The 25,437-nt window shown below is 41.8% G+C and overlaps 1 protein-coding gene across 3 annotated transcripts in view; it reads left to right on the top strand.

Moving 5' to 3' along the window:
- Window positions 1-25,437, top strand: part of ptpn5 (protein tyrosine phosphatase non-receptor type 5) — an 88,220-nt gene that overhangs the window by 41,003 nt on the left and 21,780 nt on the right. For 2 of the 3 annotated variants that reach the window (XR_003410665.3, XM_027010494.3), the window contains exons 4-7: window positions 12,938-13,015; window positions 13,144-13,382; window positions 20,439-20,625; window positions 24,012-24,096. Coding sequence is in view for 2 of the 3 variants with exons in the window: in XM_027010494.3 (XP_026866295.3) it covers window positions 12,938-13,015; window positions 13,144-13,382; window positions 20,439-20,625; window positions 24,012-24,096 (589 nt within the window). In the remaining variant the exon portion in view is untranslated. Of the gene's footprint in view, window positions 1-10,781; window positions 10,858-12,937; window positions 13,016-13,143; window positions 13,383-20,438; window positions 20,626-24,011; window positions 24,097-25,437 lie in introns of all 3 variants that reach the window. The other variant, XM_027010495.3, reaches the window with a different exon arrangement.

Here is a 25,437-nt window from a genome sequence, read left to right as displayed (position 1 = left end):
GGATATACAGTATGCAGGCTTTAGGTAACACGGCTCCCTCCAGGTGATCGATGGAGCAATCATTTGTGTGGTGACGGGGTAACAAGGTATCTCTTTGTTTACTGAACACCATAGTGAGATCCTGGTACTCTTGAGGAACAGAAAAGGTGTGGTTGTCAGCAGGGCTTTCTACAGAGATGGAACATAGGTCCTATGTAGGTAACGTTAGACAGTCCTTCTTGACATTGAGACGACCAATGAGTGATCTCCCTTTGTGACCGTGATATGTTTGGGTTGTGTTGTTCCAAGCATGGAAGGCCCAGAATGATTGGAAAGGATGAGGCTTCTATAACCAGTAGTGAGATGAGTTCTGAGTGAAGTGCGCTAGTGGTGAGTCTGACTGGTGTAGTGCACAGAGTGATGGAGCCAGGCCCTACTGAAGACCCATCTAGAGCAGCTAGGCGAAGGGTCTTAGGTAAGGACTCTACAGGGATGTCTAAATCTTTAACTAGGTGGGCGTGTATAAAATTGCCTTCTACTCCGGAGTCAATCAGGGCTGTAAACAGAGAGGAGGGAGTATGAGCCTTAACAGACAGGTAACGTAAAAGACTTCACTACCATCTGTTTAATGGATATGATCCCTACCTTGGTAAGTGGTTTGGTGAACATGTCTCCTCTATGGGACAAGGAAGTAGACCTGTTGGGTCTAATATGACACTCCCTGACAACATGTCCTGAAGACCCACAGTACAGGCACAGTCCCTCCAGGAAACGGTGTCTCCTTTCCTCCACAGTCAGGCAAGCAGAATCACATTGCATGGGCTCCACTGCATTCTCTTGTTTGGGATCTACTCTTGTTACAGGAGTGGTATAAGTTAAAGGGGTACTGTTGGCTCTACACGGTTTTCATTCCCATAGAAAATGGTCAAGATGGATGGCTAGGGCTATAAACTGATCGAGGTTGAGCTCGTCATCCCAGTAAGCCAGTTCATGCAGTACCTCTGTGTTCAGACCATTCTGGAAAGTGACAAGCAGGGCCGCAATGTTCCACCCACTACCAGCAGCAACGGTACAGAACTCACGGGCATAGGCTGACACAGAAGTCTGCCCTGGCAGAGTTTGCTAAGCATTTCTCCGCATGCTCTCCCCCCATGTGGGTGATTGAAAACGACATTAAATTGAGCGATGAAGTCCTCAAAAGAAACCGCCTGTATGTTTTCCCAGACGGCAGTAGCCCAAACTAGCACTTTTTCCATTAGACGAGAGGTATGGAATGCAATCTTTGCTTGGTTAGAACAAGGAGGGATGCTATTGAAATACAGGGTGCATTGTAACAAAAAACCCTGACACTTTCTTGAGAGCTGTCGTATTTATCGGGTTTACTCATGGGGACTGCATTTGGAGTACCGCTGGGAATGGCAACGGATGCCATAGACCGCGTGTCCATAGACCGCGTGAATCCCTCAAGTACCTGTTGGTGTTGGCCAAGTAGCTGTCCTTGGCTGGTAATAGCTTCCTTTAATGAATGCCTCTGAATCCGCCATCTGCATAGTGGCAAAGTATTCTGTGTCGGGGCAAGCAAGGTCAGACGCTCACGGATGTAGAGCGATGGATTTATTGTATTCCAAGTTCGTGGTGGGTGAACAAGCCAGGGTCAAAAGCAGGAAAGCAAAGACAGGGGTTATCCAAATCATTAAGGTAATCAGTCCATGTCAAAAAAACAGACAGCAATCATAAACCCGGCAAACTATTTCAAAAAGGGGCAAGCAAAAATCAGAAGACAGAAGAGCAAAAAAACAAAAACGATACACTGGAGAGAAATCAAGAAAAGAACATTCAGTATGCACAGCACAGTAGATACTAGTGGCAATACTTCGCAATACTGGGAAGTTCTAAGCAGGTTTAAATACAGTTGAATGTATATATCAATATTCCAGTGATGAGGATCTGAAGGAATGTGTATGATTGGTTGAGTCATTAGTCGTGTGATGAACAGCATGTTGGGTGTTGTAATGTGCTTGGGGTTCAGCCGGTGTGACAGAATGCTTAAGCATTTTTGTGCATTTTTCCCCATGTGTAGAACAGTTTTGTTCATTGAACCAAATGTGAATGTTGAATTTTACCTCTTCACTGCTCCATGTCTGACCACTACTCATTTTCAAAACCACTCTGCTCTCTCATGTGGTGTTAAGGAGTGTACCTGGTGACATCATGACCTGTGTTTGATCTGTTTGTTGCCTTTGGTCCATGTTGTGTTCCTGTGGCAATTCAAGCTTGTATGGAACCATGGACGAACCCCTGCTTCTGCCCCCAACCTGTGCACTAATTGTAATATTTATTAAGATGTTTGGAAAGACAAATAAATAATCATTAACTTATACAAATATCAACATATATACAAAAATAAGAATACCAAATAGAAGAAATAAAGAGAAATAGAAACAAATTGGGCGTTAATACAAATAAAAAGATAATTGAATTATTACCCTTATTACACTATAATAAATATAAAATTGTGTCATGGAGGAGGCAGACAGTTACAACAACTCCCGCCTGTTTATTGCTCATGTTAGGTTTTTCTACTCTTTCTGTTAGTTTCTTACAATGGTTATTTTACTTACTTTACTTAGTTATTATCTTTTCCTTCATGTTAGTTTTATCTTGTTCAGATGGCAGTTTTTTATTTATTAGAACTTTGTTGAGCAGTATGGAGAACAATTGGGCCCCTCACCTACACACACATGCAGCTACTGATCAGTTTAAAGTTTCCAAGGAACTATGCAGACCATTCAGAGGGTGCAGAGCTGGAATTAAAAGGAAACCAATGCAGAGACAATATAAACCATTTATTCCCTCTGTAATAATGGGAAACATGAGATCTCTTGGAAATAAAATGGGCAAACTGAATATGTGGCTGTGTGCTGATATCCCAGACTAGAGTGTTTCCATCCCTGGTTTTCATACAGTGAGGGGAGACAGAGACGTGAATCTGAGTGGCAGGAACAAAGGAGAAGTTGCCCTCATGGTGAACAACAGTGTAATCCCAGATGTATTATTGTATAGGAACGCCATTGTTGCCCAAACAATGAACTGTTAGCGGTTAGCCTATGTCTATATTATCTACCAAGGGACTTCACAATCGCAATTGTTGTTATTGTTTACATTCCACCAGCAGCCAAAGCAGATGTCATACTCCTATACGTCATGAGACCCGGTGCCCAAGCTCTTTCATTAGCATCTCAGGAAACTTTAATCATGTTTCACTCTCCACCTCACTTCCAAGGACCACCAGTTTGTTAACTGTACAACCAGGGAGAACAAAGTACTGGATCTTCTGTATGCTAAGATTGAAGATGCATACAGTTAATCTGCCCTATCTCCATTGTGTGGATCTGATCACAACCTGGTTTTACTGTCACCCACATACTGGCCTGTGATTCTAAGGCAGTGATGGTGAGGAGGATAAGGAGGTGGTCACTTGAGACAGAGGAGGCTCTGTAGTTCCTGTCTGACATGACAGGCCGGGGATTGTTTTGTGAATCAGCTGGTGAGGACATTAACAAAATGACAGGAAGTAGGAAAATAGGAAGTAACAGGCTTTCAGAATAAAGGACAGAGATCAACAAAGGAGCTGTGACCGAGGTGAGACTGAGGGCAGAGAAGCCTACAGAAGGAAACTGGACGGAAGCAATGCAAAGGAGAGGTGGGCAGTAAAGACCAGATTGGACAGAGCCAATGAGCTGAATGTGTTCTTTCACAGATTCAACACAACACCCAACCCCACAACCAACAGAGGCATCTCCCCTGCTTCCTCACCACCTCCACTCCCCTTTCTCTCCTACACCCCCCCGCCCCACCACCACCACCACCTCACATCCATTATCCGTGGACTCACAACAATCACACATAGATGTGACAGCCAGCCAGGTGAAGAGACAGCTGGAGAAGCTGAAACCAGGCAAATCTGCAGGACCTGATGGAATCAGCCCACGGGTTCTGAAGGTTTGTGTCACCCAGCTGTGTGGCACTTCTTCAATCTGAACCTTAAACAGGAGAGGGTGCCAGGGCTGTGGAAATTGTCCTGTCTGGTTCCTGTTTCGAAGAATCAACTACCTCCTCCTTGAACAACCTCAGACTGGTTGTCCTCACATCACATGTTAGAGGAACCAACTGCTCCTTGATGTCTCTCAGACCAAAAAGATGGTGGTGGACTTCAGGAGGAAAGGCACCACAACCAGGCCAGTTGCCCTCAGGGGTCAGGATGTTAAGCAGGTAGACACATGCAAATACCTGGGTGTCATCCTTGAACAAAATGGACTGGAAGGCCAAAAGTGATCCAAACCTTCAGCAACAGACTTATTCAGCTCCACAGTAGCAAGGAGTGGTGCAGGAGATCGTTTCTTCCAATGGCAATTTCACTGCACAACTCCTCTCCACTGTGTCGGGATATCATTATCATTATTGTACACTGAACCACTACTGGCACACTGAGCATCAGATGATCATTCAAAGTAACATTATGCATTGCCAACAAATTTATTAATATATGTATATGGTATTGTTTACAATGCACAGCCACTTTAGCTACACTTTATTCTATTCTCACTGTGTAGCTTACAAAGTACTTATTCTTGGTTAACTTGGTCATTTATTATTCAGAGGATGCCTCTGTACATCTGTACATATATCTTTACACAGCATAATAGTTATGTGACTTACTGTACACTGACTTACTGTGCTTATTTCTGATCCCATTTTTTTTATTTTGTTGCATAATATCTACACAACTTACTAAACATTGCAGTTTTTTAACCTTATGTTTACTGTACCTATTATTATTGCAATATTACTGTATTTATTTTTATTGTAGATATTTTTATCAGTTACTTTTTATGTTGCCATTTTACTTACATAACATTTCTTTCTCTGTTGCACTGCTGTGACACTTGACCTTCCCTTTAAAATCAGTAAAGTGATTTATCTATTAATTACAAAAACACACAATAAAACCAAATTGCACAAGTCCTATATCACACAAACATGCAAACAGAATAACACTATAATACCCTAAAGAAGATAACCTGATTATTACACTATTTCACTTCAAAGATGCACCATACAAAATGATTGCAAATCCACCATCTAAAACCTGTAAAATCAGGGATCGGCCCAGCAACTATTCTTAATGCTCATGACAGCAAGGCCACTTTGGTGTTCCTGTGACATGGTGGACCTGAGGAGCTTCAGCTTTGAAAGGCTCCTCTCTGCTTCAGCAACGGTCACTGGAGAAGAGTACGGCAAATTCTTGAGAGCAGGCCACAAATTTGGATACATTTCTGGGACCGCCTTTTCGTGTGCAAATATCAGTAGCTCAGTCAGGGTAATGGTCTTCGATAGTAAGTCAGGCAAATTCTTCTGTTCCTGTTTAAGCTCTCTGACATTTAAGTCTAGTTCAGTGTCATACTAAGTCTGGGTGTTCTTTATAGTTCAGTGTCATACTAAGTCTGGGTGTTCTTTATAGTTCAATGCCATACTAACTCTGAGTGATCTTTATAGTTCAGTTTCATACTAAGTCTGGGTGATCTTTATAGTTCGGTGCCATACTAAAGCTGAGAGACTTTGGAAGGTTAACAGTACTCCAAACTTCTCTCCCACATTTTCCAATGAAAAAAAATATTTACGGAAGGACTGAGGTTGCAGAATCAACAACAACATTGGAAAATGTCACTTCCAGCTTCTTCGGGGTATCATCAAATAATAAGGAACACTGAATAACCCATATGAAAGTACTGAGATTGCACAATAGCAGTGAAACATGTCAGCAGCTCTCTCCGGTTTATCCTCCCAGCCTCCATAAGTGCCATAATATAATATTTAACAATTGATTCCCATATCTTATGCCAGTTTGTTTCATGTTTTCATGCAGGTTTGGTTTTCTGTCCTGTTATCGTGTGAAGTCAGTAAATATTTTGCATGTTTCCAGACTGTCAGTCCTGAGCTGAATTAATTTTCATATCACTAGGTTATCAAAGTTAGGTGGTGGCTCACTAGACAGAGTTCCATCCTCAGCAGCAGGATTTGGAGGGAAGGCTGCTACAGTCATTTCTAACATAAAGTACAGGGGCACTATTTTATATGTATTATTATTTATAGTGCTGGAAAATTAAAACTGTGCAAAAAGGGAAATTTATTCAAAAACACCTGAAGAATCCTGCTGGGGAGAGGTGGAAGCATATGGGCCTTCAGTCCTCATCCTCATCCTCAGGTTCAGACAACATTTGTGAAGGCACCTGTGTGGCTGAGGAGGTAGATGGCTCCTCATCCTGGCTAGTGCCAGAGGGTGCTCCAAAATATTTCAGTATTACAGTGCCCCTGAATTTGCATTGAAATACAGTATATGAGTCAGATACCCAAAATATATAATTAAAATATAATTCTACATGTCATTATGCACAATTAATCAAACATTCAGAAAAAGAACTAAATGAATCATAGAACATGCTTGGCTAGGCATGTAACGTGTGGTGGTCTGAGTGCCGCAGGGCGAGGGGCAGGATGCACAGACTCTCTTCGACATGGACGAACATTTAATTGAAACATAAAGACAACGGCACTCACATGTGTTACAAACAATGAACGCAACACGGTTACCACTGAACAAACACGCTTACATTTAACAACGACAAGAAAAACATTTAACGTTCACACATTACACCAACAATAACTGACAACACTGCACACAACGAGTTTAAATACACAAAGACTAACACAATACAGGTGTGCAGGTGTGCAGGTGTGGCTACAAACATGACCCTCCTACTGCACGTGGCTGGCCAAACCATGTGCCTCGCGGGAGACGAGCGTTCCGTGACAAGGCATAAAACACCCCAAAAGAATAATATATCATGATATCACAAGATACAAATTATCAGCAGAATATACACATATTTTAAGTAATCGTAAAGCATTGGAAATTCCTCATACTGAGCTCAGGACATACTGCACTTGGGACATCTAATTCAATCACATCTTTATGACATCACCTCAGTTAACAGGAACAAAAGTGAAACACTCAGCAATATGATAGGTAGGTTGTAATAATTCTGATGCAAGCTACACACGTTATCTTGATGAAAATGTGTGAAATTTTATCTGATTTTAAGTAAGCTAATTGGACAGAAAATAGAATATTGTCACCTTATGTGTAATAGCATTCGAACAAGGTTAACTGACCCACACTTTGACATGATGACATCATTGACATGATGTGCAAATGTCACCATTCCAATGTTTTTTTGTGTGGTCGCTTGTGCCATTCCTGACAAAATTCTTGCCCATGTTGCCCACACTTCAATCTTTCTCTGCTGTGGTCATACATCAAATGAACTGCACCAGAGTTCATGTCTAAAATATGGCTATATGTTATATAGCTACATATATATGGCTATAATGTTAATATAATGACTTTTCTTTTATTCATGTTTAGTGGTTGGGTCAAGCCATTTATCAAACAATTGTTTTTGCCCTTTTTAAAATCATAATGACAACAGAAACTACACAAATGACCCAGGGTAAGTAAGCTTATGAGCACAACTGTATATACACTGCCTGGCCAAAAAAAGGTCATCACCTGGGTTTAACTAAGCAAATAGGTAAGAGCCTCCCATTGGATAATTACTGCATGGGTGATTATGTTTCAGCTGGCAACAAGTTATTTAACCCTAACTGAAGCAGTGAGTAGCTTCTCATTTGTTAAACAATCATGTCGAAAGACACATCCTGTGGTTGTGGAAAATATGTTAATCTGTGAAAGTAAGAGCATTTCCACATGCACAATTCGAAGGGAACTCAATGGATTGGGACTAAACAGCTGTGCAGCCTTAAGAAAACTACTAGGCAGTAAGGCTAACTGGCAAAAACGGCTTCAATTTGCTAGGGAGCATAAAGATTGGACTCTGGAGCAATGGAGGAAGGTCATGTGGTCCGATGAGTCCAGATTTACCCTGTTCCAGAGTGATGGGCACATCAGGGTCAGAAGAGAGGCAGCTGAAGTGATGCACCCATCATGTCTAGTGCCTACTGTACAAGCTTGTGGGGGCAGTGCTATGATCTGGGGTTGCTGCAGTTGGTCAGGTCTACAAATAAGAAAGAATGAGGTCAGCTGACTACCTGAATATACTGAACGACCAGGTTATTCCATCAATGGATTTTTTCTTCCCTGATGGCACGAGCATATTCCAAGATGACAATGCCAGGATTCATCAAGCTCAAATTGTGAAAGAGTGGTTCAGGGCACATGAGACATCATTTTCACACTTGGATTGGCCACCACAGAGTCCAGACCTGAACTCCACTGAGAATCTTTGGGATGTGCTGGAGAAGACTTTGCGCAGTGGTCCAAATCTCCCATCATCAATACAAAATCTTCGGGGAAAATTAATAATTGTTGGGACATTGCAGAAAGTTGTGGAAATGATGTCACAGTGAATGCATGCTGTAATCAAAGCTAAAGGTGGTCCAACGAAATATTAGTGTGTGGCCTTTTTTTTGGCCAGGCAGTGTATATATATATATATATATATATATATATATATATATATATATATATATATATATATATATATATATATATATATATATATATATAGTTTTATATATTAAAACTCCAAATAGTTACAACATACAGTTTAGTATGTTAAACTTACTCTTCAACCCAAACTTCACAGTCTGTATGCTAAAGCAAAGATTTCAGGGGATGAGTACTTGCTATTATTTTTACTGAAAATAAAGCATTTTAAGCTAAAAAATGTATGTGTACTGTGACTAAACAATGCTCTGTAGTCTTTAATATGGAAAAATGTATTGCACACATCAGTGAACTAAGCACATTATTATGGGAAATGTAGCTTTGTGTCAAACATTTGTTCACCTGGCATGTCCAGGTATACCTATATAATATCTGGTTCTACTTTTTATTAGTGCCTCACATGGAAGGCAGACATAAGTGTAATCACCAAAACAACAGTAACAGAAATTTCTGGAAAATTAAGACATTTTTATTTTTTTAATTCACTATAATAACAATGTATATATGTATATAATGTATATAGGCTAGTAGACCGGTTATAATGCTGGTGACCTTGTTAGGGTTAGCTAAAGTAGGACATGTATAATGGCAATTACTTAATGGAAGTAATAATCTCTTTTGCATAGGTATGACAACCTATGTAAATCATATCACACCATTCTTTATGGTATGTGAGTGATACAAGAATATTTCCTAGCAAATCTTAGAGAGGTTGTCAATCATATTACCTAGCTATTCAAGCCCTTAATAATGTTGATCCAGCAGCTGTTTCTGAGTCATGATAGCATTGGGCGAGTTGAACCCACTGGCTACATTAGGTAGTGAAGTTGAGTGCAGGGTCAGTAAAATGAGAGGTTTAATGTAGAGTGAGCTAGACAAACAAAAGTGCAATGCAATACAATGAAATCAGGAGAACAGGCAAAGGTCATAAGTAGGCAGGCAGACAAAAACAAGGGCTGGGTGAAAACAGAAGACAAAAACCAGGCGAAAAAGAGATTATGGAAACAGGCAAGAAATAACAAATGGCTCAGAATATTCTAGCAAACACTAGCTGGGACTTTGCCATGAACAGGACAAACAATGGGATTTAAATACACTGAGAATAGTAGGAAAATTAACAATGGATGGAATCAATAGATGGGAATTAGAACAAACAAGATCGATGGGAGGATTATGAAGTCTCTCTGGAAACTGAAAATGGAATCTGTAGTGCTGGTGACAAGCATGACAGGAGGGGTGGATGACAACCACCACCTGGTGCATGGTAACCAGTGAATGTTGGGCACTTGAAAGCTAAGTGAATCTGAAATGAGGTCATGGTCTGAGATTTTCACATGTGAGAAATACCCTAAATATGTGATAAAGTGTTGCTAGGTTTGCAAAAGCTTTATTCATGTCATTGTCAATAAATAAAACCAAAACCTGACCAGCTGCGATTTCACTTTTAGTCTTCCAGATAATAAAGCTTAATGCTAGCTTGAAACCGGCATTTAATATTGCACAGAAAGACATTGTAGGTTTGTGGTTGGAAGTGTTGAATATATTTTGATTGGCTCTTGAAAATGTGCTACATGATACCATGGAAACGACACGTTTAGCCTAAGCAGAGCAATGGAATCAGTGGAAATAACACGTTAACAGCTTGTTTACCACTTTCTGTAGGTTTATGTGCATAGTTGGCCATGAGTGCACATCACCCACGACACGCATTAAAGCTCCATTACAGGAGGCAATAAGCTGTAATTGTAGCAAATGGGGAAAAAGGAAGTGAAGGAGAGATCTAGAGAGGTTGGCATAGAAAGAGATAGCAAGCTCAAAATAGCAAGCGTGATGTCATTACATGTAACTCTGATTAAGATGTTATTATATGTAACACTGATTAATATACCATGTAATTACATGTACCATTGATTAATGTCAGATGCAGATTTCTCCTACTCTTCATTTTATTGGAAATACCTGGTTGGTGTGTGCTCTGTGGAACTGAAAGTACTGGGTTGGTGTGTGCTCTGTGGAACTGACAGCTGCAATTGTCTGCAATGTGCTGTCCAGAATTGACTCACATAACCTGATTTCCGTGAAATAGCAGTGAGAACTTAAAGCCCTTATTCATTTTGATTTTTTAAATGGACAAATGAACACTGCATAGCTTAAAAAAGTAAAAGCTGCCATCTTGAAGCTAGAATTTTGGCTGTACTTTTTCTTCATTTTTCAGATAGCAGTGACATACAGTCTCAAAATCACATAAGCAAGTCTATTTGAGAATACTTAACAACTCTACACGGGGGCAGGTATGTGATGATTTTGGTATGCTGTTTGCACTATGTTATTTCATGGGAATAAGCTTACCTTACTTTTTAGCTACGTTTGCCTTGTAGCTACAATGCAAAAGTAAAAAGAAGCAATCAACTGCATTTGTGCTAAAGGTAAAATTATGTACATTTGATTTTTTTTGCTGAACCTTTCCTTTAAAGGGGCATGCAGATGAACTGTAAAAGGTATAGAACAAAAACCTTGTCTGTCTTGAGGTTTGGTGGACTTGGCTGGGGCCAACCCCAAATTTTCATACTAGAAAATTCCTAAGTTCTTCAGACATTTTTGATAAAGTTGGTTTGAATGACTGTTCCACATTTGATTTAGCAAACCTAAGAAACTTGACATAAATGATCCACATCAACCGCTGTTTGTACAAGAGCACATGTTTATAAAAAGGATGAATCAGTATATTTAACACTGAAAATGCCTTTAAAGGCTAGACAACCCACCCAATTTGTTCAGAAGCGTAATTCATAAATGTGCTGTCTAAGAGTAAAAAGAGTAACTTAATGAGTTTAGACACTGCATTTAGAGCAGAGTAAACAAAAACATCATTTAAAAAACATCAGTAGTGGAATTAAGAGCTGCTAAAGCCAAAGAGACTATGTCATGGCTAAAGCTCAAAAAACTTTAGCCATGACATGACTAAAGACACTTCGAGTCACTCAGAAGTTTATACTCCTGCAGAAATATAGGAGATATCATTTGAGATTAGATTTTAAAAAATTAGATTTAAAAGATATTTCATCAAATTAAAGTGAAATGAGGTCAAGGGAAAAACAGACAAGAGAATATGTCTAATATTAGCTGATTGCGTTGTATTGTGACAAACAATGTTTTCATGGAAATTTTTTAAATTTCTTCAAAATTAGATACCCTATATTAGTCAATATGATTTTTTTAAATTTAGAAAACACTGGACCACTCAAATTTTGTTTGTGCTTACAAGCGCTTTCTCACCTAGTCCTGTCTAGTCTAGATCAAGGTGAAATTGATACTTTTCGTTCAATGTTTATTTGATCCTATTTGACTTCACACATTATGAAAAACTTTGTTGAGGGGTTTGGGGAATGGAGCATAGATGCAAAAGTCTTTCACTCATTGGTCAGGAATAATTTTTTTGTTTTTCTTTTTTTCTGTTGTTGTTGTTTATCATTACTTTGATGAAGGTACTGTTCTGCTGTGTGTATAAATCCCCTCTCCCTCAGAATATCTCTAAATAATTTTAAAACATTGATTGTTTTGTAGGCTTTAAGCAGCGTTTTTATGTGTTCCTCCCACTACTTGGCAAACTACTTTAAAAAAAAAAAAAGTTCGCTATGCTAGTAGCCTTAACTATATTAAAGACACACAAAAAGAGATTTAGCAAACAGTGAACTACATCTAGCAATATCACAGGTTACGCTACATGGCAGAAAATATATTAAATACATTGAAGCTGCATCCATGATGTCACTTCATTTGTTCATTAACTTACAAATATTTAAAAGAAGCTGACAAATGAACAATTTGTTATCATAAACAATCCAATTTCGTTAACAGCTACTAACAGTTGTTAACAGTTATCTGTCATGTTTCCAACCACCCAACAGTTAAAATTATATTGAATACATTAAGAAAATGTAATAAATGCTACTCTTCTGAAAACCATTTTAGCTTTTAAATATAGGATATTTGGGAAATGTGACAGGTTATTTTAATTTTAAAATCTTTTAATTGTTCTGTTTATACAAGTTCTATATAAGGGTTTAGTTACAATGCATTGATCTGAATAACAAATCTGTGTTTTCCAATTATCAGTTATGCTTTTTATACAGAGATATTGCACCATATCTTTTGTGCTGATAGTGTAGCCTGTTCCTGTAAGTGCCTTTAAAATGGATCTAAAAAAAATTGCATAAATGTACATAAAACTCTAACATCCTGTAAAATGGTTTAAGCACATACTCAATTCATACTCACCTCATATTGGATCATAGCAGAATTTGCCTCAAGAATTAAACTGTCCTCCTGGCATGTGCAAAAGTAATAACACCCGAATACCTTTCTCTGCAGATGGAGATTTGGAGAATTGAGTGTGTGTGTCCCTTGTTAGCAACACTGTTTCTCGGAGTGGTGATCCTTGGCACTGGAGTAAGTACTTTTTATACACTGTAGAGTTCACTACTAAATACTGTGTCTTACTTTATATACACAACAGCAACTCTACAGGTCTCTCTCTCTCTCTTTCTGTTTCTGTTTCTCTTTCTGTATCTCTCTAGGCATTATTCTGCATTAGAACATTGGTGCCTGGTATTTCTACTGGCTTCCCTGAAAACCGTCGTCAATCTATGAGCAGACAGCCGTCCTTCACATACTCTGAGTGGACTGATGCCAAACAGGAGGATTTCTATGAACTGGATGCAGTTCCAGAAACACCTGTGTTTGAGTGCTTTATGGATATGAAGACAGAGAGTGACCCCACAACTCTCACAGTCAAGCCTGTGGGCCTACAGGAAAGGTGATGTTTTCTGACCACACTAAACTGACACTGAATTCCTCAGTAATTAAGTATGTATATGAATTTGAGAGCAGAGCTCGTGTGTGTGTGTGTGTGTGTGTGTGTGTGTGTGTGTGTGTGTGAGAGAGAGAGAAAGAGAAAGAGAAAGAGAAAGAGAAAGAGAAAGAAAGATCACATAGAAGATATACTCATTAAAAATGCTAATTCATCTTCTGACTATTTTGGAAACATCTACAATTACTGTCCATTTTATTAGATACACCTCTTATAGATACATTTTTATAAGTATTGCATTGTAAACTGTAACCCAACTCATTTTCTGCAACATTACTCCAGTCATACTAGTCAGTTGTACCAGATTAAAACTATTTACTTCTATTGCTAAGGACATTAAAAAAAAAATCTTACAGATATTAAAGTGAATTTTATTCAACATGATTAATTTATATTAATTAAGGGTGCCAGTAATTCTGTTTAGACTGTCACCCAAAAATATTATCAGTCAAAATGAAAATTTATTTATGTAGCTCTTTTTACAACAGATGTCACAAAGCAGCTTTACAAATGTCCAAGTCCAAGCCCCCAGTGCCGCAGAGGGCAACAGTGGCAAGGAAAAACTCACAAAAGTATAAGGAAGAAACCTTGAGAGTAACCAAGACTCAAGGGCGGGGGGCTTTGAAAAATCATAGAAAAATAAATAACTAATAATAAAATGAAAAAATAACCAATTAATGTCTAGTCCAATTTTCTAGAGGTCCTAGTCTTGTCCCGATGGTGTCGACAGCTTTATAGGACTGCTTTATCGGAAAAGGCTCTGCCACCTGCGGTAAATTTTCTTATTCTTGCTAGTAGTAAAAAACCTGCACCTTTTGGTGTAAGCAGATGTGGCGGATCATAATGCACCAAGAGTTCTCTAAGGTACTGTGAGGCAAAACCATTCAGTGCTTTGTACGTTATTAGAAGTAGTCCCATGGTTAGAAACTGACAATTTAGGAAAGGCTAGAGGATGCACAACAGAGTTTCCCCAAAGCAGTTTCCACTGTTCCTTGCTGTCTTACACCATCAACTGCATCAAACTCCATTGCAGTTAAATGCTAACTAACTAACATGTTTTGTGACACTGATGAACACATGGATGCTCATTACATGGGTGAACTTTCATTATTCATGTGTTTATTGTTGAAAATGTCAGTTTATGAGTTCATATTTTAAAATGCCCATAATAATTCAACACCAAACATTATATAGATAGATAGATAGATAGATAGATAGATAGATAGATAGATAGATAGATAGATAGATAGATATAAAATCTATTATAGAACGTTTGCAATAGATTTGTGTATATATATATATATATATATATATATATATATATAATTTGATCATTAATATATATATATATATATATATATATATATATATAGCAAAAGTTCTATAATTTGATTAGAGAAATATCATTTGATTGAATGTCTGTGAGCCCTTGTGCTGCACCTCATTTCTGTGCTGCGAGGGTGTCTGTATTTTTACACGTCCTTTCCAGTTTTTCCTCTCGAGTCTGTTTCTCTCCTGAGGATTCCCTTAGCCATTCAAGTTCCTCGCCATTTTCTGGTTTTGTTTGGGAAGTTTTAGTTTGGTTTTCCCAGTGCATTGGGGTTGCGATTTCTTCCCATGGCGTCCTTTGTTCTCACTTTTTCCACGCTCGGCGTGGTGTTTAGTTTTTTCCTTTTGTTTACCTGATCCAAGATCTAACTGTTCTGCACATGGGTCCACTATTGTTGGAGCGTGGTTGCTCACCCAGTAGGCTGTTGGTATCATCACCTAGCTGACCTGGGTAGAACAGGTAAAAGTAGCTCTGACAATCAGGTGGTGACTGTTGGTCGACATGAGCAAGCCCTGCAATGGATCACTTCCCAGTTGCAGGCCCTGAGAGACCTCATGATATTAGCACCAGTGCCTTCAGCTGCCCCTACTCAGGAGGTGGCTATGGCAGCGGCAGAGCCAGTCCATGTCCAGCTCTGCTGGTGAGGCAGTGTAGGGGGTTCCTCCTTCAATGCTCACTCGCTTTCGAGCAGCAGCCCTCTTGGCTCCCCACTGAGTGAGCTAAGGTGGCATACATAATCTCCCTTATGACCGGGTGGGCTCTGGCATGGGCCACCCTGGTCTGGGAGCACCAAACAGATGTATGTTCCACTGTGGTGGTGTTCACTGATGCCCTCAAATGGACTTTTCACCATCCAGTCACTGGAGAGGAGATGGCTATTTGTCTTCTTAATGCACCTCAGGGGAAAATAGTGGTGGCTGATTACACGGCCCAGAGTGGATGGAACCCAACAGTGCTGATTGCCGCTCTGCAGCGACGAGCTGAAAGATGAACTGGTCCACCGATATACTTCCACCTCTCTCGATGACCTGATCAATCTGGTGTTGCGAATCGCATACGGGAGAGGCACAGAGCATGGGGACCAGAGATCAGTGGAAGCTGTCACGGAGCTCTGTGTACCCTTAGTCCTGTTCATGTGCCTGACAAGCGGGGGGAGTCCGGACCCCAGCCAATGCAGATCGGACACACCCCCCTTTCCCGAAGTGAGCATGACGTGCGGATGTGGGAGGGGAGGTGTCTGTACTGCAGAAGCTCAGGTAATCTCCACCTAGCTTGTCCTGAGCTCCAGGGGAAAAGACAACATCAGTCAGGGGAGGGAGGACCTCTGATTGGCTCAACTAGTCCTCCGCGAGCTCAAGGGTTGTACCACAATTGCTTGGGGAATGTTTGAAAAATGTCTCCAGGCATTCGTGGACTCGGGAGGTGGCGGGCAAGTTTCTTGATGCTGGGTTAGCCCACAAGTTAGCCCTGCCGCTGGTCCCACTGGACGAACCCTTACCCAATGCCACCATTGATGGTCGGTCCCTTGAGCCAGGGGTTGTTGGCCATCAGACTGGTCCAATCATGTTGCAAGTCAGCCCATACACTGAACAGATTGCATTGTATATTATCCATGCTTCCGACTTACAACTGATTTTGGGGTACTCCTGGCTTCAGTAACAGTGGACTGGCTGACCCGGTCAATGCTGTCTTGGGGTTTGTCATGTCGGAGCTCCTGTTTGCAGCTACCCAAGGCTTGGTCTGGGTCCAGTCATGGTTCTGGCAGTCTGGACTGGTCTCGAGTCCCCCAGGAATACTGGGACCTCAGGGAAGCATTTAGCAAACAGAAGGCCCAACTATTGCCTCCCCACCAGCCATATGACATGGCCATAAACCTCCTCCTGGGCTCCAGTCTCCCTAGAGGCTGCCTGTTCTCCCTTTTGGGGCCGAACATCAGGCAATGGATGAGTATATACAAGAGTCCTTGGCCCTAGGGTTCATCTGGCCATCTACTTCCCTGGCTGGTGCGGGGTTCTTCTTTGTTGGGAAGAAAGATTGTGGGCTATGCCCCTGTATAGACTACCAGGGCCTTAACAAAATAAGCATCAAGGACCGCTATCCATTGCCCCTCATGACATCAGCATTCAAGACAGTGCAGCAGGCCTCCATTTTTACTAAACTGAACCTGCACATTGCCTACAACTTAGTGAGAATCCAGGAGGGAGACGAGTGGAAGACGGCGTTCATCACCCCCTCTGGGCACTATGAATACCTCGTCATGCCGTTTGGGCTGATGAACGCACCCACTGTCTTCCAACGGTACATCAATGAGGTCTTAAGGGAAGCCCTTAATAGGTACGTGTTCATCTACTTAGATGACATATTGATTTACAGCCAAACAGCAGATGAACATGTTACCCATGTTGGGTGGGTTCTCCAGCTCCTACTCGAGAACCACCTCTTCGTCAAGCTGGAGAAGTCCATGTTCCATGCATAAACTATCTCCTCCTTTTTGGGATTTATCATCTCCTACAACACGTTATGTATGGACCCGGCCAAGGTATGGGCTGTGGAGAGCTGGCCTAAACCCGCCTTGGTGCATCTGGTCCAATGCTTCCTGGGCTTCCTGAACTTCTACCGCAGGTTCGTGAAGAACTTTAGCACGGTTGCAGCCTCACTGACCACATTGACCAGGAAAGCGTCTGGTCGGTTCTGCTGGTCCACCGAAGCCCAGCAGGCGTTCGAAGAACTAAAGCACCATCTAATCACAGCTCCTATTCTTCGGCTCCCTGATGCAGAGCTTCTATTTATCATTGAGGTGGATGCATCTGAGGTGGGTGTTGGTGCAGTTCTGTCCCAGTGATCAGGAGAGGACAAAAAACTGCATCCCTGTGCCTACTTCTCTTGGCATCTGTCCCCAGCAGAACGGAACTACGATGTGGGCGACCGCAAATTACTGGCGGTCAAGCTTGCACTCCAAGTGGAGACACTGTCTGGAGGGGGCAAAACACCCCTTCCTGGTCTGAACAAACCACAAACACTTGGCCTACATACAACAAGGCAAGCGACTTAATCCGTGCCAGTGCAGATGGGGACTGTTCTTTGCCTGGTTTGATTTTACCTCATTATACCGGCCGGGCACTAAGAACATTAAACCTGATGTCCTCTCCCACCAGTTCGAATCCTCACTGCCTTCTGCTCTGACCTCAACCGTTATCCCAAGGGCCCACGTCATGGCACCAATCCAGTGGGGGTTGAGAAGGCAGCACGTCAGGCTCTCATGGCTGAACCAGACCCGGTGGAGGCCCACCAGGACGGCTGTATGTTCCTAAGGTGGTTAGAGCTCAGGTCCTCGAATGGGGACATGCATCCCCCTTTTCAGGGCACCCAGGAGTCACACGGGCAATTTTGGTGGCCATGCATGGAACCCGACATCCGAGCGTTTGTGAACTCCTGTTGCATCTGCACTCAGTGCAAGGACCACAAGACTAGGCCTGCTGGTCTGTTGCACCCACTGACTGTCCCTGCACCCTTGGTCTCATCTGTTGCTTGATTTTATCACGGGGCTGCCCCCATCAAGGGGCAACACTGTGATTTTGGTGGCTGTCGACAGGTTCTCCAAGGCTGGCCACCTTATTGCACTGCAAAAACTGCCATCTGTGAAAGAGACAGCTCAACTATTACTTACACAAGTTGTCCATCTTCATGGGCTGCCTAGCGACATCATGTCAGACTGTTGGCCTCAATTCACTAGCCGGTTCTGGTGGGCCTTTTGTCAGTTGTTGCCAGCTTGTCCTCTGGCTTCCATCCCCAATCCAACGGCCAGACTGAAAGGGCTAACCAGGACTTGGAGTGCACCCTCCGCTGTCTGGCCTCTTTCTGTCCATCCACTTTGTCTGAGAACCTTTTATGGGTGGAGTTTGTTATTGGCCAAGGACCTGCCTTTGCGTGGTTATACCTGCAAACTTGCCCCTCTCTACATCGGGCCATTCAAGGTTCTTCGCGGCATAAACCCTGTTTTTATCACCTTGCCCTTCCCCCATCATTGCGTGTCCACCCTACTTTCCACGTATCTCGCCTTAGGCCCGTATTGTGTTTGGTGGGCCCCTCCAACCTGCCGGGTCCACGCATCGTGGACGGTGCACCGGTATACATGGTCAAGCATCTCTTGGATGTCCGATGGGTTCGTGGTGAAGTTCAGTATTTGGTGGACTGGGAGGGATACGGGCCGGAGGAGCGCTCCTGGGTCCCCTCCCATCATATTATGGACCGTGAACTCATTTGGGGTTTTTGGCGGGATCGTGCAGCTGACCTTTGGACGTCAGGAGCTGCCCCTTCCAGGGGGGGTGGTATTGTAAGGGTTGGCACCAGGCTGATGGCCTCTCCGGCCACCAGAGGGAGGCCTCAAGTCAACCACACCACTAATAAGGCTTAACACCCAACAGCTGGGCTAGACCTTTTATAAGCCCAGTGACCCCGTCATTCAGTGCTGGGTCTGTGCCAAGGTTCTGAGCCAAGCTCCTAGCCGGTAACTTCAAGTATTGAGGTCTGAGCCCTCATGCTACACCTCACTTCTTGTCCCCTCTCCAGTTTTCCCTCTCAAGTCTGTCTCTCTCCCGAGGATTCCCTTAGCCATTCAAGTTCCTCCCCGTTTTCTGGTTTTGTTTGGGAAGTTTTACTTTGGTTTTCCCCAGTGAATCGGGGTTGCCATTTCTTTCTCATGGCGTCCTTTGTTCTCCCTTTTTCCATGTTTGGCATGGGGTTTAGTTTTTTCCTTTTGGTTTACCTGATCCAAGATCTAACTGTTCTGCACATGGGCCTACCATTGTTAGTGTGGTTGCTCACTAACATTAGTGTCATTATCTAGCTGACGTGGGTTTGAGCCCACTTTACAAATTTCACATCAAATCACTGTTCTATTTAGTACATACACCAGGCACTAATCTATATGAGCCGAACTGTACTTTGACTACAATCTCTCTTCAGTCAACCTCTTCTTAAAACCAAGAGAAGTATAATCTGATAATGATTACAAGATGAATTTTTCTCTCAGAAAAAAAATCTGCAGACAGAGTTATCTGCTTCTTTCCAGTACAGCTTAAAACTCAGCAGGCTGATGGCAAACTCAGGAACTTTTCTGCTTTTTACACACTCTGAATATACTGAAGTCACAGGGTAATTAACTTAATAGTTTTAGAGAAGGAGATTGCTTTACTTATTCTTTCTCCTCTCCTCTTTGTAATTTTGTCAGGTTTCTGCTGCTCTACGTTGTATCAGTTCAATGCCAATTCTAAATGTATTATTACTGTACTGTTACCATCCACTGTAGTAGAAACACCCACCTTGCAAATGCAAGGCCACTTGAGTATCTATACTCCATTTACAGGGTATATCTCTTAAAAACAATGTTCAAACGTCTGTCAAGTAATCCAAAGAACACAGATGATCACAATAAACAAAACATATGTATGCCGTAATATGTATGTAGAAACACTGGCTGATGAAGGATGTTTGTCTAAAATGGGAAATATCCTGTTTCTTTATCAATTTTGCTTTGTGTATCTTGTAATTTTTTTATTTTTACTACCATTACATCTGTGTATGTTTGGATACACACACACACATGCACACTGGGGTTTAGATATATGTTATGCGGCTCCTTTATGACTGTTGTCTGGATTTTGTCACCACAGGAGGGGCTCAAACGTGTCTCTGACTCTGGATATGTGCACACCTGGCACCACAGAGCCTTATGGTGCACTGCTGTCTCCTCGAGAGCAGAGCACACAGGAGTACCTTGAGAGGGCATCTAATATTCTTTCACCTGCACAGCTGCACACACGGGCTTTAAATGATGCTGCACTACAAGCTGAGTTCTATGTAAGTCTTATTTGTTATATTTTAAAAGAAGCGCGCACACACAAAATAAAGACAATTGGGTAAAATGTGTGCACTACCTTGATAATGTCAGCAAAACAGCTGTTTTGTAGGATCATGAGTTGAACTCTAGTAGATGATGGGTTTGATATTTTCTTTTATATGTCTCTGGGCACTGAGAACTTTTCGTGTGTAAAAATAGATGCATTGTTCTAAAAACAACATAAATATACTATATCTGGGAAAGCATGGGTTTTTTCGCTAAAAAATATACAAATTTTTCTTAGAGCTATTTGAATACTTACATTCAAGTCAAGTAAAACTTGTCAACCTAACTGAGTCAAGACCAATATAATGTGCCTTTGGTGTCCCCAGCATGGCCATCTAAAATTGTCTCCACAGTATATGAAATTTTCAACTTTTAATTTTAATAAAGATATTATGAATTTATAGGAATTTATCTGATGTGGCAGTGATGGTTTTGACCAGGTGTTGCCTGGTTGACTCTTTTATGTGGTTAATAACACAACTTATATAATTCACCACATTAATTCTATATATACAACCCATGCAGTTATTTCCAAGGACTGTTGCTAGGCTATACTGAAGAATCAGGTACTCATGGTGATCAGAGTGCATGCTGACTGCATTCTTCCATTTGTCCCCCTCCCTCATGGGTATCAAATTATAGGTACTGTATAGATTGAGTTTGGTGAAGTAGCTGCTTTTGAGCCGCAGGGTCCAGAAGCAGGGAGTGGGGGTAATTTAAGCCCCTATAAGCCCCACCAGGAGGGCATTTAAGTCCCTATCATCTCTGCAGGGAAAGAGATGACTGTCTTTCATCTTAAGGGAAAAAAACACTTGCTGTGGCTGAAGAGGTGGAGGAGAAGATGCAGTCCTGAGCTGGGGCCTCCTGTATATATTGTTCCACGAAAGGGGATAGACCAGGCACCTAGGAGGGCACGTGCTTTCAACTATCTTAATAGCATAATCCATTATAGTGTGCGATGGCAAATGTGTGGTTTTGATAGAGGAGAAGACATCAGCCAAGAGATTGGAATAGGCATCCAGGCACTCGATGGAGGTGGACCACGGGTAAAACCAGAAACCCGAGGTAATGACAATGGTAATGACAAAAGGAACCAACAGAGTATCTGTATATAGGAACAGGAAATGAGGGGGTTATGTAACTGTAGCCAGGGAAAACCTAAGGTGACAGGATGTGTGGGGGAGTAAGTGAGAAGGAATGACAGGGGCTGGTTGTGTAGGAAGCTGTGTAAGCCTAGCACAGGAGTCTGTGATATGTCCTTTCCTCACAGGACCCCCTCCAGAGCCCACTACAATGATGTGAGGCATTGGCAGTGCCTCCACTCCAAGGTTTCTGGCCACCCTGTGGTCCATGAAGCTCCCTATTGCTCCAGAGTCCACTAGGGCTGGGATGAGGAGAGTGCAAGCATTGTTTGTAATATTCCCCTTTAAAGTAATAATTGATTTGGCACAGTGAATGCTACTCAGTTGCTCATCAGTGGTGAGGTGGCAGAGATAGCAGGACATTCGAATGTGATCATTCACAATACATACACAGCCTGTTCATTCCCCCCACAATACATAAACAGTCAGTTCTGGAACCCCACTCCTCTGCTAAGGAGGTGGGCACTGCCCAGCTACATGGGCTCAGCTGGTCGTTCCCATGCTGGTGTGGACAATGCTGTGGCAGCAGCTGCAGAATAATGCATGACCTCCAGAGGTAGTCATAATGGATGGTGTGGTCCACACATTCATTCAGGAACCTTGCCTCCTCGCAACATGCCAGCTCAGCTTGGAGGTCCTTTCTCAGTCCCTGTATGAACATGTCTATAAGGGTCTCTTCATTCATTTATTGCGTAGCAGCTGCCACCATATGGAACTCCAGGGAATACTGGGCAGCTCTGCTTGAATTACTGGGCAGCTCTGCTTGATTCAGGGCTTGACCACAAGCAAAACCTCAATGAGCTAGTGGACGATGTTGGGGTAGCTGTGCCTCAGTGGGGAGTCGGAGGTCACCAGTGCAGTGCCTTAAGCCTTGGCTCTCCCAGTGAGCCAATTGACAATGAATGCCATCAACAGTGCTCCAGCATAACTGGCTGATATCCCCAAAAAATTCACATTGAATCAGGAAGCTTTTAGAATCTTCAAGGTCACCATCATAAAACGTCCAGGGGTGGGGCTACTGTCTACAGGAGTTGGGCTCACAGAGAGAGTAGCCTCAAAGACATTCTAAGATTGTTGCAGCTGGTGCAGTTCTAATTGCTCTTCTGCAAGTTCCTGTGGCTGGTGATGACCTATTGTGGACCCTTGCAAGCTAAGCACCTCTTATGAACACAGCTCATTCACTGCACTCCTTTCATTAGGCTGTACATTCCATGACATCTTGGGTATGTGGGTCAGAGAACCAGGCACAAGTGCCAGGAACTTCAAGGTTTATTAACAAACCAAATGTAGGCTAGAAAGCAACTAAGATAAATAAGGTAAACACAAATTGTGTGGCTAATGTGAGAAGCATCTGGAAAGGAGACCTGCGGGAATAAATAGCATTGGAGATACGAGGGACAGGTGATGGTTATAATGTTCATAGGTAGTTGATTGATGGATGTGTGGGGGCTGGGTGCTCCCACATGACAAACACTTTTGCATTTATTGCAAGAATTGCACTGTTTTTTAATGCTAGTGCTGTTTCTTTTATTTTGTATGTCTTATTACATGAGGCTCACTTAAACATAGTTTTGTTTAGTTTCATAATGAGATAAATTCAAACATGCACTGAAAAGTTATGTAGATGGATGATGGATAAAATTACAATATGCAAACTGGCAATAGAAAAGTTTTCCCTTAAAACCCTAGTAGACTTGAGTATTTAAAGAAAGTGTAGATTCAAGTTTTTGTGTATCTTGACAGCTGTATTAAAGAGTAGTAACAATGGTTTTGTTTGAGGTGGTGTTGAAATCCTAATTTTATTTATTTACCAGGTGTTGAGTGCCAAGACCACATACGCATCATCTGCCTTATTCTCAGCTGCCACCACTTTTTGCTTTTTTTGCTTTTGTTTTTTGTTTTTTTAAATGAAAACCTGAAGGAAGCGACTGCATGGTAGAAAAAAGCAGCCAAATTAAAAAGATGGTGTGGCACCTTTTTTAAAAACAAACAAAAAATAGACTATCCTCCTATGGAGGCCTCTTTGTAAATTGAAGATGGAGACCTGGACAGAATAAAACATTTGTTTTTGCTTTATCCCTGAAAAGAGAGAGAGAGAGAGAGAGAGTTAGAGAAGACACAAACATGCCAGGTTTATTAAATGTACTGGTAAATTTCTAATCGGAGTAATATTCTTTCTGTTATTCTTGCTTGAATAGGAAACACCAATGAACTTTGTTGACCCAAAGGAATATAACATACCAGGTGTGGTGAGGAAGAATCGTTACAAAACCATCCTGCCAAGTGAGTATGCATAAGAGTGTATGATATAAACCTTTGATGTACATATTTAAAACCATAAATAGTGCTGAATGTAGGCAACCAGGAATTTTGGGACAGGAGCTGAATATGAGACTCCTTCCAAGATGGCTGATATCCAGAGAGGTGTTTGCTAGGTGATAAGCCTTCTTTTAAAAATCGTCTGGGAACACACACATCCTCTGTTGGCCTGTTCAATTTTGGGTGTCTCATTCTGGCTTTTTCTGACTTTCTTGTCAACATCCCAAGAAAAGTGAGCATCTAAGTAGGTAGATGGAACTATATGGTAGCTCAGGGTCATGGATGTGACAACGTAACTGCTTGAGTGTTCTTGAAACTTGGTCTGTGTAAAGTAGTGACCTGAAACCCAGAAAAAAAGACATTGTTCACCTCACTTAGAAGATAGGCATTGGGCTCTAATGATAAATTCCTGCAGTTGATGTAGCCAATGAAAGCATAGAAATAGCTCTCCAGATAATGTATCCACACTTCCAGGGCTATCTTGATGGCAAGGAGCTTCTGGTTGCTGATGCTATAATTCCAGTCTACTGGCGTATGTATTCTATATGCTGGAATAAGCTTTGGTGGTAATCCTTGCTTCTGCAACAGGACAGTCTCAATCCCCAACTCAATTACAAATGTCTTAGAATAGGCCAACACCAAAGCACATGCAAAGTGATGTTTGAGATCTGTAGTCAGAGACCAGGAGACATGCCTACGTCTTCAAAAACATATACTAAGAAGATTCTTGCGCTTGAAATGGTCAATGCATCAAAAGCCTCATCAAACTGTCTCTCATGAGAGACAAGACCCTCTAGGTTCACCAGATAGATGAGAAACAACAGTAGTCAAAACAGGGTCACAGTCCACAATCTTTCTCCACCATGAAGAAAAGTCCATCAGACGCTGTAGACAAGGAAGGGTTATATAATCCCATACATTATAGGACCTTCTTGATGTATTCTCCACAGCAGCATTCTTTTTACCAGCATGGGCTAAACTGGAAGTATAGTGGTATAGCTCAACAGGACAGTCCCAGGATCAGTCTGGTGATAATTCCATGGTGGCTTTCTTACTAAATGCCTCCTCTGTGCTCCCAAAAAATATGTTCCATGCCCTGGGGGGCAAGATATTTTATGGAGGTGGATTTGCACTGGTCATCCTTGTACTCAGATGACCAAGCTACAGACTCTGTAAGGTGCCAGAAAATACAAGAGTCATGCTTCCTAAAATAACAGGGTACTGTGATGACAAAATTCTAACTTACTATATCCATTTGCGTAACACCAGCATGATGTTTTAGCCATTGTTTTGTTCCTGAATCTT

The sequence above is a fragment of the Electrophorus electricus genome, chromosome 23 (assembly GCF_041902795.1).
Source record: "Electrophorus electricus isolate QZ-2024a chromosome 23, ASM4190279v1, whole genome shotgun sequence".
NCBI lineage: Eukaryota > Metazoa > Chordata > Actinopteri > Gymnotiformes > Gymnotidae > Electrophorus > Electrophorus electricus.
Note: the sequence above shows the minus strand (reverse complement) of the source record. Positions and strands in the feature narration are given on the sequence as shown.